We start from the raw sequence: 19,493 nt of genomic DNA on the forward strand, positions 1-19,493 counted from the left end.
GGCTAAAAACTGCCAAATCATCATGATTCTATATTTTGAATTGTCTTTCTTAATAATCATTGGTACAAGTTTAAGTGACAATAGTCAGGAGGGCCTTCATTGGTCCAACAAATCTTAGTATTTATTAAATGCTAGTAGAAAAGGGTAAGAGTTAAAAATATGTGGGTCTTTTATGGTCTGTCTAAATATTTATTTATATGAAAATTTCTCTAAAAAATGTTCTCCAAGATTGTCCTAGCTATTGTTTTTATACCTCAGGGACCAGTTGTTGTGTCCTTCTGAGTCCTTTTGCGTCCAGCTCCAGCTGGGTCACCTTCTTTATACTCGAGCAAGGAAATAATGGCTCCAATTTTAATTCCTAAATCACTCCCTCCTTTTGATCAGAGATTCAGGATAACATGTTGATGATCAAAACCTGGACTTAGTCAGGCTCCTAGATAGTGGCCATGGAAGGCTTTTAAATTCACAGTGCTGGTTTTCCACTGGATACCATATGGTTCTTCACAGGGATCTTAAGCAAGAGTGATGTCCTCATCGATCACATTGCTGAAATAAGCAGAATCCATGTACATCACCATTTTAGTCCAAGCCTTTCTTTTGCTTTTTATGTGTGTAAGACAATAGAACACAAGTTTTGTTATACCAAATACTGTCAGGATGTAGACTCATAATATTACTATTCCTTCCAACAGTGATCTAAACCCCATGTATTTACTCTTGATGGTAGCCAACTAAATAAATCTGTAGGATTGTTATAGCACGTAACCAAGTAGCTTGCTGTCTAATTCTATGTATATCTTGCTCTACTTCTCCTGTGTTATTTATCCAAATGTAAAATGAGATATTTGCTACAGCACAGACTCTACCTTCCTGGGCTAATAAAAAAATCTAAGGCTATTCTGTTTTCTAAATACCACCTTCGCTAATGAGGTCAGAGATTTCTGTTGTGTTTCCATCCCATTAGCAACTTCATCTGCTATTTGTCCCATAGTGACTGATAAATTTCTTAAAGATTTCTCCAGTTCAACTATACCATAAGTAGGAATTAAACTCTCAGAAATGTCTAACAACACTCTGAGTGTTGTAGCAATGGGTTTTTTTCTGACCCTTGTTTTACAAAGTGAAACAATTTAGCACTACCTTTCCAATATTTACTAGCTACCTAATTTCCAGCCAATACAGGATTACTCCCAGTAGGAATCATTTATTGCTTTACTGGCCTAAGCGATGGGGTTGTTAACATCTCTTTACGTGTGTAAGACAATAGAAGACAAGTTTTATTATACCAAATACTACCAGGATATAGACTCGTAATATTACTCTTTCTTCCTATTATTACTTCCTTCCTAATGTTACTTCCTAATATTACTATTCCTTACTATTGCCTCTTCACCTACATATAGGTTCCTTATGACCACAATTAAATGTTGTGGCATTCCCATTCTTCACAAGTTATCCATAACTTATGAACCAAAGAGTTGAATGTCTTTGAATTGTCAAAAAAAAAAAACCACAGGTAAATATCTTCCTAATATTCTCTGCTTTTTCAGCCAAGACCCATCTGACCCCTCTTGAAATGCTTGAACGTCAAACAATTCTTTATAAATATTAGACAGGTATTTTATAAAACATTGTCTTGAAGACTAATTACTGATTTACCCTAAACATAGCTCTCAGTCTGATCTTTGGCGTCAGTTTCCCAAAACAGACTGAATTCTTCATAAAGGCACAACGCGCAGAGCAAAACAGCCTTACTAGTTTATATGGACGATTGTTTAACTAAAAAGTGGCTTCAGGAACCAGTTTTCTTCTCAGAGCTTGAGGTTCCAAAGGGCGACTAAGGGCAATGGCCTGTGTGGTTTACCCCAACCTCCATGAAAGCCAGGAATTTGGATTGCAGGATAATTAAACTCTTTCATCTTTTCCTCCTTTGGATCATGTTCCTGCTATGAAATTTTTGTTCAAAAATGTTCAATAATGATAGTTGGGCACAATCTGGTTTTTAAGATCCTGGGCACTATACAACAAACTAGAAGGTAAAGCAGAAACACTAACAATAATATTAGGCAAATTGTCTGAAATAATCAAGGAAACTATGTTCCTAAGGTCTTTGAACCAAGGAAACAAATCCTGAGGTGTTTGTTTATACAGTAGCACCAGTAATTGCTTTTCACGGGCTTCAGCAGCAACTACGTTCTGCAAAACCTCAGATTGCATATTAATATAAACACAGCAACATTTATTATTAATGTTACTGTGTTTGTATTAGTTTTATAAGTTTATATTAATATGCAATCTGTTGCAAACAGTGTGCAAGGAACGTACTGTTCCTTGGGAGCCTAACAGGAAAATCTAATGCTATTGTATTTTGTAAAATCATAGGTCAGAACTTTAGACACTTCTCTGATTATGATATTTACAACTTTTGCTATGTTTAACAACAGAAACTTTTAATTTGAGAGTTACAACATCTAAACTTATTAGTTAGATAGTTTAGGAGAAAGGATGAAAATTGTTTCTTATATTCAGAAAGTAAGACCTTAAAACTTCAGCAATATTCCCACGTGAAACCCATAGTAATCCTTTCGTTTACTTAGCATGATGTACTTCTCCAAGGACTGATCCCTCCTGATAACACGTCCAAAGTATGTGAGGCGAAGTCTCACCATCCTTGCTTCTAAGGAATGTTCTGGCTGTACTTCTTCCAAGACATTTGTTCATTCTTCTGGAAGTCCATGGTATATTCAATATTCTTGCCCAACACCATAATTCAAAGGCGTCAATTCTTCTCCTATCTTCCTTATTCATTGTCCAGCTTTCACATGTATATAAGGCGATTGAAAACACCATGTCTTAGGTCAGTCACACCTTAGTCCTTAAAGTGACATCTTTGCATTTTAATACGTTAAATGTCTTTTTTTTTTGCAATTTTTCCCAATGAAATCCAAATAAAATGAAATCCTTGACAACTTCAATTTTTCCCTGTTTATCATGATGTTGCTTATTGGTCCAGTTGTGAGGATTTTTATTTTCTTTGCATTGAGGTGTAATCCATAATCCATACCAGGCTGTAGTCTTTGATCTTCATCGGTAAGTGCTTCAAGTCCTGTTCACTTTCAGCACGGAAGATTGTGTCATCTGCGTAACGCAGGTTGTTAATGAGTCTTCCTCCAATCCTGATGTCATGTTCTTCTTCATATAGTCCAGGTTCTCAGAATATTTGCTCAGCATACTGATTGAATAAGCATGGTGAAAGGATACAACCCTGACTCACGACTTTCTTAACGTTAAGCCATACAGTACCCCCTTGTTTGATTCAAATGACTGCCTCTTCACCTACATATAGGTTCCTCATGACCACAATTAAATGTTGTGGAATTCCCATTCTTCACAATATTATCCATAACTTATGAACCAAAGAGTTGAATGTCTTTGCGTAGTCAAAAAAACACAGGTAAATATCTTCCTAATATTCTCTGCTTTCAGCCAAGACCCATCCAACAGCAGCAATGATGTGCTTTATTCCACATCCTTTTCTGAATCAGGCATCAATTTCTGGCAGCTCCCTGTCAATGTACTGCCGTACCACTTTTGAATGACCTTTAGCAAAATTTTATTCGTGTGTGATATTGATATTGTTAGGCAATTTGTACATTCTGTTGGATCACTTTTCTTTGGAATGAGCAGAAATATGAATCTCTTCCAGTTGGTTGGCTAGGTAGCTGTCTTCCAGATTTTTGGGGATAGATGAGTGAGCACCTCCAGTGATGCATCCATTTGCTGAAACATCTTAATTGGTATTCTGTCTATTCCTGAGCCTTATTTTTTGCCATTGCCTTTAGTACAGCTTGGATTTCTTCCTTCAGTACCATCAGTTCTTGATCATATGCTAACTCCTGAAATGGTTGAATGCTGACCAATCCTTTTTAGTACAGTGACTCTGTATTTCTTCCATCTTCTTTTGATGCTTCCTGCATTGTTTAGTATTTTCCCTGTAGAATCCTTCAATATTACAACTCGAGGCTTGAATTTCTTCTTCCGTTCTTTCAGCTTGATCAATTCTGAGCATGATTTTCAGTTTTGCTTTTCTAACTCCAGGTCTTTGCACGTTTACTTATAATACTTTACTTTGTCCTCTCAAGCCACCCTTTGAAATCGTCTATTTACCTCTTTTACTTCATTATTTCTCCCATTCACTTTAGCTACTCGGTATTCAAGAGCAACTTTCAGAGTCTTCCCTGACATCATTTTTGGTCTTTTCTATCTTTCCTGTCTTTTTAATGACCTCTTGCTTTCTTCATGTATGATGTCTTTGATGTCATTTCGGAGCTCCTCTGGTCTTCTGTCATTAGTGTTCAATGCTCAGATTTACTCTCGAGATGATCTCTAAATTCAGGTGGAATGTGCTCAAGGTCATACTTTGGGTGTCATGGATTTGTTCTAATGTTTTCTCACCTTCAACTTGAATTTGCATAAAAGCAATTGATACTCTGTTCCCTAGTCAGCCGCTGGCCTTATTCTGACTGATAATATTGAGCTTCTCCATCGTCACTTTCTACAGATGTAGCCAATTTGATTCCTGTGTATTCCATCTGGCTAGGTCCACATGTATTGTAGCAATTTATGTTGTTGAAAAAAAGGTATTGCAATGAAGTAGTCATTGGTCTTGCAAAATTCTATCATACGGTCTTTGGCATCATTTCTATAACCAAGGCCATATTTTCCAACTACTGTTCCTTCGTCTTTGTTTTCAACTTTCGTATTCCAATCGCCAGTAATTATCAATGCATCTTGATTGCATATTTGATCAATTTCAGACTGTAGAAGTTGGTAAAAATGTTCAATTCATCTTTGGCTTTAGTGGTTGGTGCATAAATTTGAATAATAGTTGTATTCACTGGTTTTCTGTAGGTGTACGTATATTATCCTTTCACTGACAGCGTTGTACTTCAAGACAGATCTTGAAATGTTCCTTTGGACAATGAATACAACGCCATTCCTCTTAAATTTGTCATTCACAGCATAGTAGACCATATGTTTATCCAATTCAAAATGGTCAACACCAGTCCATTTCAGCTCACTAATGCCTACAATATCAGTGTTTATGCATTCCATTTCATTTTTGATGATTTCCAATTTTCCTAGATTCATACTTCATACATTCCACATTCCAATTATTAATGACTATTTGCAAATGTTTTTTCTTGTTTTGAGTTGTGCCACATCAGCAAATGAAGGTCCCAAAAGCTTAACTCCATCCATGTCATTAAGGTCAATTCTACTTTGAGGAGGCAGCTCTTCTCCAGTCATCTTTTGAGTGCCTTCCAACCTGAGGGGCTCATCTTTGGGCACTATATCAATGTTCCGCTGCTATTCATAAGGTTTTTGTTGGATAATTTTTTTTTCAGAAGTAGACTGTCAAGTCCTTCTTGCTAATCTGTCTTAGTCTGGAAGCTCAGCTGAAACCCGTCCACAATGGGTGACCCTGTTGGTATTTCAAATACCAGTGGCATAGCTTCTGGCATCACAGCGATATGCAAGCCACCATACTACAACAAACTGACAGATGTGTGAGGATTCAACTTTTACTAGGTAAAGTTAGATTAGGGAAAATATAAGTTATTCAACTTTTACTATTTCCTGTATTTTCCCTAATCTACTTTTAGCCCTTAAAGATTTTATCAACTGGCATTGGAAATCACAAAGTCTCTATTCTACTGACTAATTAATTGATAAGGATATAATCTTAAGTGTCTGGCTAGGGGTGGAAATATTTTCCCAGTCTATTTGAGGTATGTCTCATTGTGATTTCTATCTTTTGGCTTCTTAGAGTTCCCCTACAATAGAGAGAACTTGTTTACAGTTCTTTGATATCAATTTCTGATAAATAGCAAGGTGGGAATTTTTTTTTTTTTTTCTTAAAAAGGTTTCCACTTAATCAGAAGGGGTCTTTCAAAAGCTTTCCTGAGCTATATGACCTCAAAGCCTGGGGGCCTAAGAGGCCTGATCTTGCCTGGCCCTCCCTCTCTTTTGACTCATGGTAGAAGACAAGATTACTAGTGCCAACACACTATTAGATCATGCTAATTCATTTACATATGTTTAAGTTGGCCTAGGTATTTTGAAAGGCAAAAGATAATTTCTTTCTCTTTTACTGTTCTGTTGGTAAGCAGTTTTGCTTTCTCCTTATCACAACTTTTTATCTACCTAGTAAATACCAAAGCTCTTTAGCAATTTTGTAAATCATTAATTCTTGGTTTGCCTCTTTTTTTTTTTTTTCCTATAGGCTTGTCCTACGCGTCATTTTTCCTACTCCGGAACTACTAGTTTTATTTTAAGACAAAATTATCCCTTTTCCTTTAATAAAGCATATTTCATATAATACCTAGCTTAAGTTACCTAGAAAGTTTTTGCTTTTAAGATTGACATAGTACAGAATATGAAATTTTTAGTATGCTTTTCCAACAGACCAATTTATATTAAAGTTTTTCAAAGTAGTTACCAAAAGTCTAAATTAAAAGACAGACACACAACACAGTTTTTCTGGAATGAGGAAAAAACTGAGGTTTTTAAGCCAGTTTTACAGAAACAGCAACTGTCCCCCATAGCCTCCAATGTGATACAAGACAGAAACTCAGACACAACACTGTAGACCATAAGCAAGCTCTAAGAACAAAATGAGACAGAAAGACCACATAAACTCATCAGACAATACCACATGAAACCAGGATAAGGGATACCTAGGGTCACTATGAGTCAGAGCTAACTCCGCGGCAACTAACAGCAATAAGTTTCTTAAAGTGTATAGCAATTTTTGATAAGATCAACTCAATTCAGTGGAAAAAAACAGGTTCTAGATAAAACCTATTAACTTGCCCGAGCCTCAGATGGAGGAATATTAGACCTTTTGACAAAACTACATCATCAAGCAAAAGTTCCCCAAAGAGGAAAGAAAAGACAACACAAATGAGGGCTTATTTGCTTAAAGTGAAAGGAAAGAAAAAACAGTGCAAATTGTAACTCATTTTCCCATAGTGATCACTGAAATTCTTAATTACTTCTAGTATATTCATCTTATAGTGTTTGTAAATATGAACTCCATATCAGTGTCATGGTGGGGTCTGTAGAAATCCAGGCTTATTTATCAAAGACGTTAAGCTCCGAGATTCAAGCTTTTGGTTTCCTTCTTTTTTAATTTAATTCATTCTGCTGGTTAGAGACCTAGATTTTTTTTTTTTTTTTTTAATTTTAGACCTTATATATACTAGCTCCTCCAATTGGAAAGTATTTTAAAGTAGCTATTGATGATTTTAATTTTAACATTGTGACTCTTTATTGAGAAACTGTGTCATAAAACAGGTCCAGAGCCATCACCTTCCCCTGTGAATTTCCTAAAACAGGTCAACATAAAATAATAATAATAATAATATAGGACCAACAATAAAAAAAGCCTGAAGAGCTAGACGGCACTTCAGCAGGAGTGTAAGAAGAATACATTCCACTGATTTCAATTTATTTTAGATTCTTTCACTTCTAATTTACATCTTAAAAAAGATTAATCCTGCCAGTTCAAAAGTTGCCCATTTAGGCCATGGGAACGAATCTTTTTCTTTCATTAAATCCTGCCATTTTTTAAAATGCCAAGCTGAATGCCCCAAATCGAAAATTCTGTACCATATAGGTAGTCGGGTGTGCCATCAATCTTTTGTCTTCTTCTTCTTCTTTTTGGTTATTTCCCATTTTAAATTTGGAAAGGGGAAAAGAAAGGAATTTCAAAATGAGCACAATTTTCCAGATTTTCTCTGAGTCACAAAAAGAAACTTAACAAGGAACACCACAGGATTTGGACCGTGTTTTTCTTGAACCAGTGTGTACTTTTGTTGCATGAGAGTTTGCTTGTGGGTAGCAGGCAGCCTGCTGTTCTAGTCTCTCGTGACAACTTTATCCTGTCACAGGAGCCTTTAACGCTGGTGCTGGTAACCATTTTAATGGCTTTTTTCGGTAGACCTATGCCCAAACTTTACAGCTTCTAGTGACCCACAGTTCTCTGGAATAGAGTTTCCTCTTTAATGTTTCAAATGCCCAAGTCCAGACACCACATTGCAGTTCACCAAAAGTTACTAAATGTTGCTCTTAACTAAATGATCAATCAAAAATCTAAGAAACATTTTCTTTAATCAAACAACCAGTTTTCAAACAATATGCCAAACAAAACTTAAGGAAACATGAGAAAGATAATAAAAAAGAATAAGTAAAGGCTCATTTTCCAAGAGCAATTGTTAAAGGAATGTGGAATGCAAATGTGTGGGATCCAGAAGGCAGGACCTCTCTTTGCCAGCTTCTGCTCTATAGTTCAAGTCTCCTTGAGATCACCTGGATTGGTGGCTTCAGAAAATCCTGCTGACTATGCCGTTTAATTGTCCTAGGGTAAAGTCACCACAAAGTTATAGTAAAGCAAGAAGAAATATTTTATTCGGTATGTGTTCCAAGAGGCAAAACTGGGAAACAGACAAGCATGCTACCAGAGCTATGTCTGCCCAAGTCCAAGGAACGTTACAGAATAGGCAAAATTGGGAAAATGGACAAGCACACTGCCAGAGCCACATCTGCCCAAATCCAAGAAATGTTACAGAATCATCACTATATGTTAACATTACAAATGGGTAAAATCATTAAAATTGTCACTCTTTCACACATTTGGTAAAAACTGCCAAATCATCATGATTCTACATTTTGAATTGTCTTAATAATCATTAGCACAAGTTTTAGTGATGACAATCAAGAGAGTCTTCATCGGTCCAACAAATCTTACTATTTACTAAATGTTAATAGAAAAAGAGTGGAAAATAATGTGAGTCTTTCATGTTCTAAGTATTTGTTTATGTGAAGGTTTTCCTAAAAGATATTTTCCAAGATTGTCCTAGCAATTTTTTTGATACCTCAGGGCTCAGCTGATGTGTCCTTGTGAGTCCAGCACCACCTGGGTCACATTCTACTCAAGGACAGGGAATAATGGCTCCAATTTTAATTCCTGAATCAGGGTCTTTAAAAAGTGAATGCTTCTGTAGTTGCAAGTCTCTTTCCTTCACTCATCTATCCAAATTCTCAAATCCTAAATAGTTTGTGATTTCTCTGTACCTTTTATATCATGCTTGCTGATTTTAGTTTTGTCAAAGAATATTATACCAGATACGTTAAAAAGGCAAGAATGGCTTTATTCCAAAAGGGTTATTTCAAAAAGGGGGTAAAGAGCTATTCCAATAGGGGGAAAGACCTGAACTCAGACTGATTTCAACTGAAGCAGAGGGCAATATAGTTTTTGAAAACTAGAATGAGGAAGTGGAAAAATACTGGAGAATGTTAAGGGGAGGTTTAGCTATGGGTTGTATCAGTCATATGGAGTTAACTCTTGGGTTTATTGTGAAGGTCCAATGGGTCATATTCCATTTGGATTCTGCAAGGCCTGGGGAGAGAGAGAAGTCAGGGACCTAGAGGCAAGAATAAGACTATCGTGGTCAATTTAAATGAAAGATTAATGTATGTGTTACTCTAAACCCCCTTTCAAATTGTAGTGAAATGTAAATGAATTTACAAAGACTAGTAAACCATATACTAGATATTAACCAAAAGATATGTCAATTTAAAATAAGCAGGTTTCCAAAGGATAGTTTAGCTTAACTAGTAAAGAATGTCTGCCGTGAGCATTGTGCTCTTTTAATATCTACCTATATGTGATCAAACTGACAATAGCAGCTAGAAAGATTAGACAGGAAACTTAGGGGATAGTGAGTTTATGTTAATAGGGGAGGAACAACTCAGAAAAGGAGGGTGAGAATGGTTGTACAACTCAAAGAATGTAATCATTGTCACTGAATTTAACATGTAGAAGCTGTTGAATTGGCATATGTTCCACTGTGAATATTCTCAACAACAACAAAAATAAAACAAATTGTTATAAAAACAATAGGCAGGTTTCTATAGTCACCTGGTAGAAAGCTATAGTTAACACAATTATTGTATTGCTCCTAAGTCTTCCCTCTTAGGAACAGTCCAAAGACTAATTTTCTTCTTAACAGTGATTATACTACCTTCTGACTTTGATCTATTATCTTCTGAGAAGAAAGCCCTATGTTCCTTTTCTTTGCATTTATTGTCAAGAGACCCTATAAGTAGGCACTCTGAAGTAACTGCTACACGGTAACTCACTATCTTAGATTCCTAAGACTGTTGTAACCAAGTACCTTGAATTAGATGGCTGTAAAGGTTTTTTTTTTTTTAAAGAACAGAAATTTATTGTCTCACAGTTCTGGAGGCTGGAAGTTCAAATTCAGGGTGACAGCAGGGTCATGCTCTCTTTGTCCACTGTAGCAGAAGGGCCTTCTTTGTCTCTTTCAGCTTCTGGGAGTCCTGGGTGGTTCTCGGTGTTCCTTGGGTTTTAGATGTAGTTTCACATGGCTTCAGTTTCTCCCCTGTGTGTGATTCTATGCCCTGTCTGTTCTATCCTTTTATAATACACCACCCAGAAAGGATTAGGACCCACCCTCCTCCTGTATGACTTCCTTAGCTTAACTAATAATACCTTCAAAGAACCTATTTCCAAACAAGATCACATTCACAGGTACAGGGATTAGGACTTCAGCGTATTGTTTTTGGGGTACAATTCAATCCATAATACCCACCTTTTCCCACCTCCTCTTGGTCTAAATTGCCACTCACAGTTGATTACCTCACATTTTATACTGGGTAAAACAGTATCCAAAATGCCTCCTCTCCAGTCTTCTTGTTAAGTATGTTTAGAATAAAAAAAAAAAAAAAAAAAAGAATAGATTGGATTAATTTCTTTCATTCCTTGTTGAAAGATTTCCATGCTAACTTTAGCTCTGACTTGCTATCAGAAGAATTTTAAAAATTGAGAATGTATAGACTTGAGAGAATTCTAAATTGTTTCTTCACAGCTCTTGTGCAAACCACGTTATGAGATCTTGGTAAAGCTTTAGTGAGAAGAGTGCTTGACAGGCAAAAGAATGTCACACTGGCAGGACTTGATAGTTATAAAGATAACAAAACCTATAATCTATAAATGTGAGAAAAATAACCTCTATTATTATAGCCGAGTGACTCAATTGGCTTCCTCTGTATCATCTACTAATTAGAACTGTTTCAGAAATAACCCTTATTAGTAAATAAAATGAAAAATCGATATGTTTGCGGATAGATTCAACTCCCAAATATTTTTCTATAAATGAACTACCTAATAGATATTCTAGAATTCAAAATCTAATCAAGTAATTACAGTTTAAGAGTTACTTGTGATGAAAGCTAATTAATTTACTTTGGATGATGTGGTATACTTATTTCTGGTTGAGTTATGTTTCCAGTTCTATTTTCTTAAATACTACTTTTACAACTGTTAAACAAAAACACCTAAAGAAGGCACTGTTTCCAATAATGTGATACTAAAGAAAATCTTCTTCCTGTCATGGTATGTTTATAAGAAATATTTAGGCCATGCAGATTGTAACGTATTCCTCACTCTTTGCTCTGAATGTAACATCAAATTTCTATGAGGAACAAGAGGCACATGAGGAAAAGAATATTTGGAACTCAGTTCCAAGATAAAATGTGCTATCTCCTTGTAGAGTAGTGAAGACAGCTTGCTTCAAAGGCATGTCAGTTGGGCAGCAGTGTGGGCAGGACCTCCTACAGCATAAAGAAAGCCAGCTACGTGCCCCTCAAGGAGCTGTAACCCGGCACCACTTCTGTTTTGAGAAGTTCAGGAGAGCAACATTCAGAGTGATACCACTGCTGCACCTTATTTTTTTTCACACTTTAAGAGAATCCGGAGAGGAGAAAAAAAAAAAAAAGAGGAAGGAGGAAGGCTTCTCAGAGAGGAACTGAACTGAACTTGCTTGGAAGAGTCTATTTTTGTGAAAGATTTTTCTCTTACTTGGAAAATGGTGTTTTCTCACAGGTATAATTAACATTATCAGATTTTCTTTGAGGTGGCCAAAATAATATTGTTCAGTTATTTTTGTATTTTAAAATATTTATTTATTTTTGTTTGTATTTTCATGTTGTCTATCCACTAACATTTTGGCATATTTTCCCAATTAAATAGGTCGTCATGGAGATGGAAGCTATTGGCCAGTTGATACTAATTTGATTGATAGAAGCACTCTCAATGGTAAGTATATAATTTAGAAGGATTGGATTAGCTATGCTAATTAAATGGTTAATTACAGACTGAGGCAAATTTTCTATTGCAAGCGCCAAGTATGCTGGACTTAAGGTCTTAGTGGAATGAGAGAAACATGAAGTTATGAAGAAACCTCCACCAGAAGACGCAATTTCATAAATTAAAATTACTGGACGCTTTTAGCCTGAAGAGTATATTTACTCTTCCAACATATTCTAGCACATTATTGTTAATTTTCCTTCACATTGTCAAGATTAGACATTTATTTCTGCTAGACCTAGTGGAGTACACACATACATCTGTTGGCTTTGAAGATGACGAGATGGAGGTAGTACCTAGAACTGCATGGAAGAAGCAGGCTGGCAAGGCTGGTACATTCCAGGATTTTGTCCTCAGCGTTGCTAGGACAGAAACTTTAGGATGGATTAATACTAGCCAACTCCTAAGGCACTCAGGTATATATGAGAAGTTGCTTTTATAGGTTCTTTTCATTGTTGTTTTTCTTGCTGTTGTTGCTTGGTTTGGCTTACTAAAAATTAATTTTAGATATTCCAAAAGGCAAGATCAACACTGTGTACCCACCATCAAGGTTAATAATATAAAATAATCAAAATACAATTGGAAAGGCTTATATGTCTCTGTCTTATCACATTTCTCCAATATTTTCTCCATTCCCCACTCTGATGTAACCACAATCCCAAATGTAGTGTTTGCTACATATGTATATGTATCCCTAAGCATTATTGTACATGTATATAACTTCATAGAAATGATGTCATACTATATTTATCCTACTGTGAGTTTTTCTTTAATTTTTTTTAATCTATGTATTCACAAATAGCTCCTGTTCCCTTACCTTTGCTTTTCAACAATATTCTATTTTATGAATATAATGTTGTTAGGTGTCGTTGAGTCAGTTCCAACTCATAGTGACCCAAGTATGACAGAAAGAAACACTGCCTGATACTGCATCATCCTCACAATCATTGTTATGCTTGAGCCCATTGTTGCAGCCACTGTGTCAGTCCATCTTGTTGTGGGTCTTCCTCTTTTTTCTTGGCCCTCTGCTTTACCAAACATGATCTCCTTCTCCCAGCACTGATCCTGCTTGACATGTGCAAAGTATGTGAGACACAGTCTCACCATCCTTGCTTCTAAGGAGCATTCTGGTTGTACTTCTTCCAAGACAGATTTGTTCATTCTTTTAGCAGTCCATGGTATAATCAATATTCTTCACCAACACCACAATTCAAAGGCGTCAGTTCTTCTTCTGTCTTCTTTATTCATCATCCAGCTTTCACATGCATGTGAGGCAATTGAAAACATCATGGCTTGGGTCAGGCACACCTTAGTCTTCATGGTGACCTTTGCTTTGCAACACTTTAAAGAGGTCTTTTGCAACAGATTTGCCCAATGCAATGAGTCTTTTGATTTCTTGACTGCTGGTTCCTGGGTGTTGATTGTGGATCCAAGTAAAATGAAATCCTTGACAATTTCAATCTTTTCTGCATTTATCATGATGTTGCTTATTGGTCTAGTTGTGAGGATCTTTGTTTTCTTTATGCTGAGGTGTAATCCATACTAAAGGCTGTGGTCTTTGATCTTCATCAGTGAGTGCTTCAAGCCCTCTTCACATTCAGCTAGCAAAATTGTGTCATCTGTATATCACAGGTTATTAATGAGTCTTCCTCCAATTCTGATGCCTCATTCTTCTTCATATAGTCAAGGTTCTTGGATTATTTTTTCAGCATAGAGATCGAATAAGTATGGTGAAAGAATACAACCTTGACGCACACCTTTCCTGACTTTAAACCACACAGTATCCCCTTGTTCTGTCCTAACAACTACCTCTTGATCTATGTACAGAGGTTCCTCATGAGCACAATTAAATGTTCTGGAATGTTCATTCTTTGCAATGTTATCCATAATTTGTTATGATCCGCATAGTCAAATGCCTTTGTATAGTCAATAAAATATAGGTAAACATGTTTCTTGTATTCTCTGCTTTCAGCCAGGATCCATGTGACATCAGCAATGATATCCCTGGTTCCATGACTTCTTCTGAATTCAGCTTGAATTTCTGGCAGTTCCCTGTCTATATACTGCTGTAGCCACTTTTGAATGATCTTCAGCAAAATTTTACTTGCTTGTGATATTAATGATATTGTTTGATAATTTCCACATTCAGTTGGATCACCTTTCTTGGGAATAGGCATAAATATGGATTTCTTCCAGGCGGTTGGCCAGGAGCTGCCTTACAAATTTCTTGGCATAGACCAGTGAGCACTTCCAGTGCTGCGTCCATTTGTTCAAACATCTCAGTTGGTATTCCATCAATTCCTGGATCCTTGTTTTTCACCAATGTCCTCAGTGCATCTTGGACTTCTTCCTTCAGTACCATAGGTTCCAAATCATATACTACCTCCTGAAATGGTTGAACGTCAGCCACTTCTTTTTGGTATAGTGGCTCTATGTATTCCTTCCATCATCTTTTGATGCTTCCTGAGTCATTTAGTATTTTCCCTGTAGAATCCTTCAGTATTGCAACTTAATACTTGAATTTTTTCTTCAGTTCTTTCAGCTTGAGAAATGCCAAGCACGTTCTTCCCTTTTGGTTTCCTTACTCCAGGTCTTTGCACATGTCATTGTAATACTTTACTGTGTCTTCTTGAGCCACCCTTTGAAATCTGCTATTCAGCTCTTTTACTTCATCATTTCTTACGTTTACTTTAGCTACTCAGTGTTCAACAGCAAGTTTCAGAGTCTCTTCTGACATCCATTTTGGTCTTTTATTTCTGTCCTGTCTTTTTAGTGACCTCTTGTTTTCTTCATGTGTGATGTCCTTGTAGTCGTTTCATGACTCATCTGGTCTTTGATCATTAGTGTTCAATGTGTCATGTCTATTCTTTCAATGGTCTCTAAATTCAGGTGGTATATGCTCAAGGTCATGCTTTGGCTCTCGTGGACTTGTCCTAATTTTCTTCAGCTTCAACTTGAACTTGCATATGAGATATTGATGGTCTGTCCCACAGTCAGCCCCTGGCTTTGTTCTGACTGATGATATTGAGCTTTTCCATCATCTTTTTCCACAGATGTAGTCAGTTCGATTCCTGTATATTCCATCTGGCGAGGTTCACGTGTATAGTCACCATTTATGTCAGTGAAAAGGGTATTTGCAATGAAGAAGTCATTAGTCTTGCAAAATTCTATCATTTGATCTCCAGCATAATTTCTATAACCAAGGCCATATTTTCCAACTACCAATCCCTCTTTTTTGTCTCTAACTTTCACATTCCAGTCACCAGGAATTATCAATGCATCCTGATTGTATGTTCAATCAATTTCAGACTATAGAAGTTGGTAAAAATCTTAAATTTCCTCATCTTTGGTCATAGTGTTGGTGCATAAATTTGAATAATAGTCGTATTAACTGGTCTTCCTTTTAGGTGTATGGATATTATCCTATCACTGACAGCATTGTACTTCAGGAAAGGTCTTGAAATGTTCTTTTTTGTGATTTGACATTGACTGTTGTCTCCAAGCCATCTATAAGTTATTGTATTAGTTTATTTTATGTTTGCTTACTGTATCCTAGCTTCTTGCTTTGTTTTGTTTTGATATGCCTAAATAGGCTGCTTGAATGAGCTAGCTTATTTTCACCTTTGAAGCTCTAACATCCTGTCACCAGATGGCTAGAGCTGTTATGGGTATATGAGCTTAGGAGTCCATTCACTTTTCTTGTATGAATTCAGCTCAGGTGTCCAGGTAGTTAATCATTTAGTGTGTGGTACAGGCTCTGTCCTACAATCTTAGAGGGGCAGGGGTGATTGGTGTAGGCACCTGTATCTGATTGCAGCAGGGAGTCAAGGCAGGGAGCTGACAACCGTCCCCCAAGTGTCTGTGAGGAAAGCATGTCCCTATTCCTTAGAGCACAGAGGTGGGCAGGTTCTGTAGCTAGACCACAGGTACCCAATGCTTTTGGTTGTAAGGACTGGCAGGTACCACTTATCCTTGAACCCCTGCCATGGGTGACTAGATGATGTGAGTGGAGCCACCAGTTTTTAGGCCCCTGATGTGGGTAGGTGAGGACCTTGTTTAATAGGCAAAGCAGGGTCAAACATCAAAACCCCGCCTCTCCACCACATAGCTGAAACAGTTGCAGTCTGCAACAAGGGCCTGTTCTCCTGAAATGAGCCCAGCTTAGTGGAGCTGGCAGATTATCTTTTCCCCTAGTTGTGAATTTATTCCTTCTCCAAGGCCGGGAGAATGGCTCAGAGCATGCAGCCAGACCTATCTCAGGCCCAGGGAAATCAACAGCTACTGAATCTGGCTTAGGGGCAGGGAGCATGGTAAAATAAATGCAAGTACTTAGCTTTTGCCAAGAGTGCCATTCTTCTCTGATTCCGGAGGTATGAGTAGGCTGTGCCACTCGCTGTCTCTCCCTGAGGAAACCAGGTCCAGACACTACTGCCAGCCCCACCGCGGTTGCTCCAGGGGATCGTGCCTGAGGGTTCCCGTGGAGTCAGGTCCGGCAACTCCTCACCACTTCTGAACTGTCTCTCCCTCCCCCTGCCACTCAGACTGTTTTTTGACTTTGCCTTTGATGTTCAGGGCTCCTTGCTTGCCATATATATAATTGCTTCACTTGTTTTTTCAGGTCTTTGTTGTAAGAGGGATCATAGGAAGTGTCTTGACTACTCTGCCATCTTGGCCCCACCTCCTGAAATGTTCTTTTTGATGATGAATGCAATGCCATTCCTCTTCAAGTTGTCACTCCCAGCATAAAAATAGTAGACCGTAAACCTAGAAAAACCAAACCCAGTGCTGTCGAGTCAATTCCGACTCATAGCAACCCTATAGGACTGAGTAGAACTGCCCCAGAGAGTTTCTAAGGAGCTCCTGGCAGATTCGAACCACCGGCCCTTTGGTTAGCAGCCGTAGCACTTCACCACTATGCCACCAGTGCTTCCCCATAGTAGACCATATGTTTGTCCAATTCAGAATGGCCAATACCAGTCCATTTCAGCTCACTAATGCCTAGGATATCAATGTTTATGCATTCCATTTCATTTTTGACTATTTCCAATTTTCCAAGATTCATATTTTGTACATCCCACATTCCAATTATTAATGGGTGTTTGCAGCTGTTTCTTCTCATTTTGAGTTATGCCACATCAGCAAATGAAGGTCCTGAAAGCTTGACTCCAACCACATCATTAAGGTCGACTCTACTTTGAGGAGGCAGCTCTTCCCCGGTTGTCTTTTGAGTGCTTCCAACCCGAGGGGCTCATCTTCAGGCACTATATCAAATAATGTTCTGCAGCTATTCATAATGTTTTCACTGGCTAATTTTTTCCTGATGTACACTACTGTGTCCATCTTCCCAGTCTTAGTCTGGAAGCTCAGCTGAAACCCATCCACGATGGGCAACCCTGCTGGTACTTGAATACCAGTGGTATAGCTTCCAGCATCACGGCAACACACAAGTCCCCACAGTTTGACAAATTGACAGACTCATAGAAGATGAATATAATATAATTTATTTATTTAGCCATTATAGCAGGTTTTCACAAGGAATTTGATTACTAAACACATAAATATCCACTTGGGTGTGATTATGTTAAAAAAATTATATGGCAAGTGAAACTTGATATCGACAAGAGGCTTGCTGAGCATGAAATTAGAATATTGGAGTGAGTTACATGATTATATTTATCATAAGACTATCATAATCTAATGTATCCATTTCCCCCAACAAGAGGAAGTATATCACTGGAATGGAATAGATGCTCAAGTCAGAGTTCAGGATCTCCTCTCCCCTGGCCAGTGGCAGACTCAGGAGCATATTTTTACCTGTTGGCTCTTTCAATAGCCAGGCATACCTTCCCCTGCCTTTTACTTAAACCAAAACCAAAAAAAAAAAAAATTGTCTAGCCTTAGAGAGGTTTGACTGGACCTTAGGGAGCTTACATTTTAGAAATTTTGAAACCTCTCTAAGGCTATGTATCTAGGGTGGTCTCTCCAGGTTTCTGCAGTCCTCACCACTTCCTAATATCTGTTACACAGGTTGTCTTCCCTCATTTATGTAACATTACTCCCCTCTCTAGGCATTTGAGTTTGAGACTCGTATTATAGCTAGTGCCTTACTCTGATTTTTCTTTGGTTTCAATATATACTGCAGACAATTTGAGGATCCCACGCACAGCCTGAAAAGATAGGAGGGATGTGCTGGGACTGAGAACAGATCAAGGCCATTCTCCATAGAAATGAGTTTAGATAATGGGAGTTCCCTCCTCTGGTAATTTCATTAACTCCTTCTCACACATCCGATTTTATCTTAAATCTCAACAATATGGCAAACACACTTATTGCATTTAACCAGTAAGTAAAAAAAATGCTGTTAAGCCCTTATTGTGTTCAGGGCACTTGCTATGAGCTCTGGGCATAGACTGAAAGATAGATCACCAAGAAACAATAAACCAAGAAGACAAATTACCCCAACGGACAAGGCAATCAAATGTAGTTCAGGAAGATGAAAGAGAGTTAGAAAGATCCCAGGGATGTGACAAAGGCATTTGGGAAGGCAGCTGTTAAAATTCTGTTGGAAAACAAATGTAGTGTTTTTTACGATGAGATAGAGCAGAGCCAGGAGATACTGGGTGGCACAAATGGTGAAGCAGTTGGCTGCTAACCAAAGTTTGGAGGTTTGAGTCCACAAAAAGGTACCTTGAAAGAAAGGCCACTACCGAAAAATCAACTATTGAAAACCTTATGGAGCACATTCTACTCTGACACACTGGGTTGCTGAGAGTTGGAATAGACTTGATAGTTCCTGATGTGGTGTTTTTGGTTTTCATAGAGGTTCTAGGTTTAGAGTCCATGTGGTGAACTGATTTTGTCCCCTTTAAAATCATCCAACAGAGCTGATTTTGAGATACTAGTTCAACAGAGAGTTTCAGATTAGAATTCATCTCCAGCTAAGTGCAGGAAAATCTGTCCTGGCACAGAATAGTAGTATTTGAAGAGACGGAGTGCCAGGAAATTAAAGAGAGAATTGGAATGGATAATTGAGAAACGTCAGTTATCCCTCTGCAGTTTTCAACCACTACTGAGCAGTGGTTATGTGTGTTCAAGGCAGAGCTGGTGTAAGCCACAGACTCAGAATAATTTACTCTCTTAAAGTGCATGTCCAACAGGATGGCAAGCTTGGACAGGGTTACTATCCAGGATGCTCAGTAAAATTTGAATTCTTCCTAATTGCCTATGCATATGAGATAAAAGCAGAGCATTGCATGGG

The 19,493-nt window shown here is 37.7% G+C and overlaps 1 protein-coding gene across 1 annotated transcript in view; it reads left to right on the forward strand.

Moving 5' to 3' along the window:
- The window catches only part of DCC (DCC netrin 1 receptor), a 1,314,656-nt gene that overhangs the window by 1,201,820 nt on the left and 93,343 nt on the right, over window positions 1–19,493 (forward strand). Inside the window, exon 22 of the mRNA XM_049901020.1 lies at window positions 12,119–12,184. Coding sequence (XP_049756977.1) covers window positions 12,119–12,184 — 66 coding nt within the window. The remainder of the gene's footprint in view (window positions 1–12,118; window positions 12,185–19,493) is intronic.

The sequence above is a fragment of the Elephas maximus genome, chromosome 11, assembly GCF_024166365.1.
Source record: "Elephas maximus indicus isolate mEleMax1 chromosome 11, mEleMax1 primary haplotype, whole genome shotgun sequence".
Lineage (NCBI taxonomy): Eukaryota > Metazoa > Chordata > Mammalia > Proboscidea > Elephantidae > Elephas > Elephas maximus.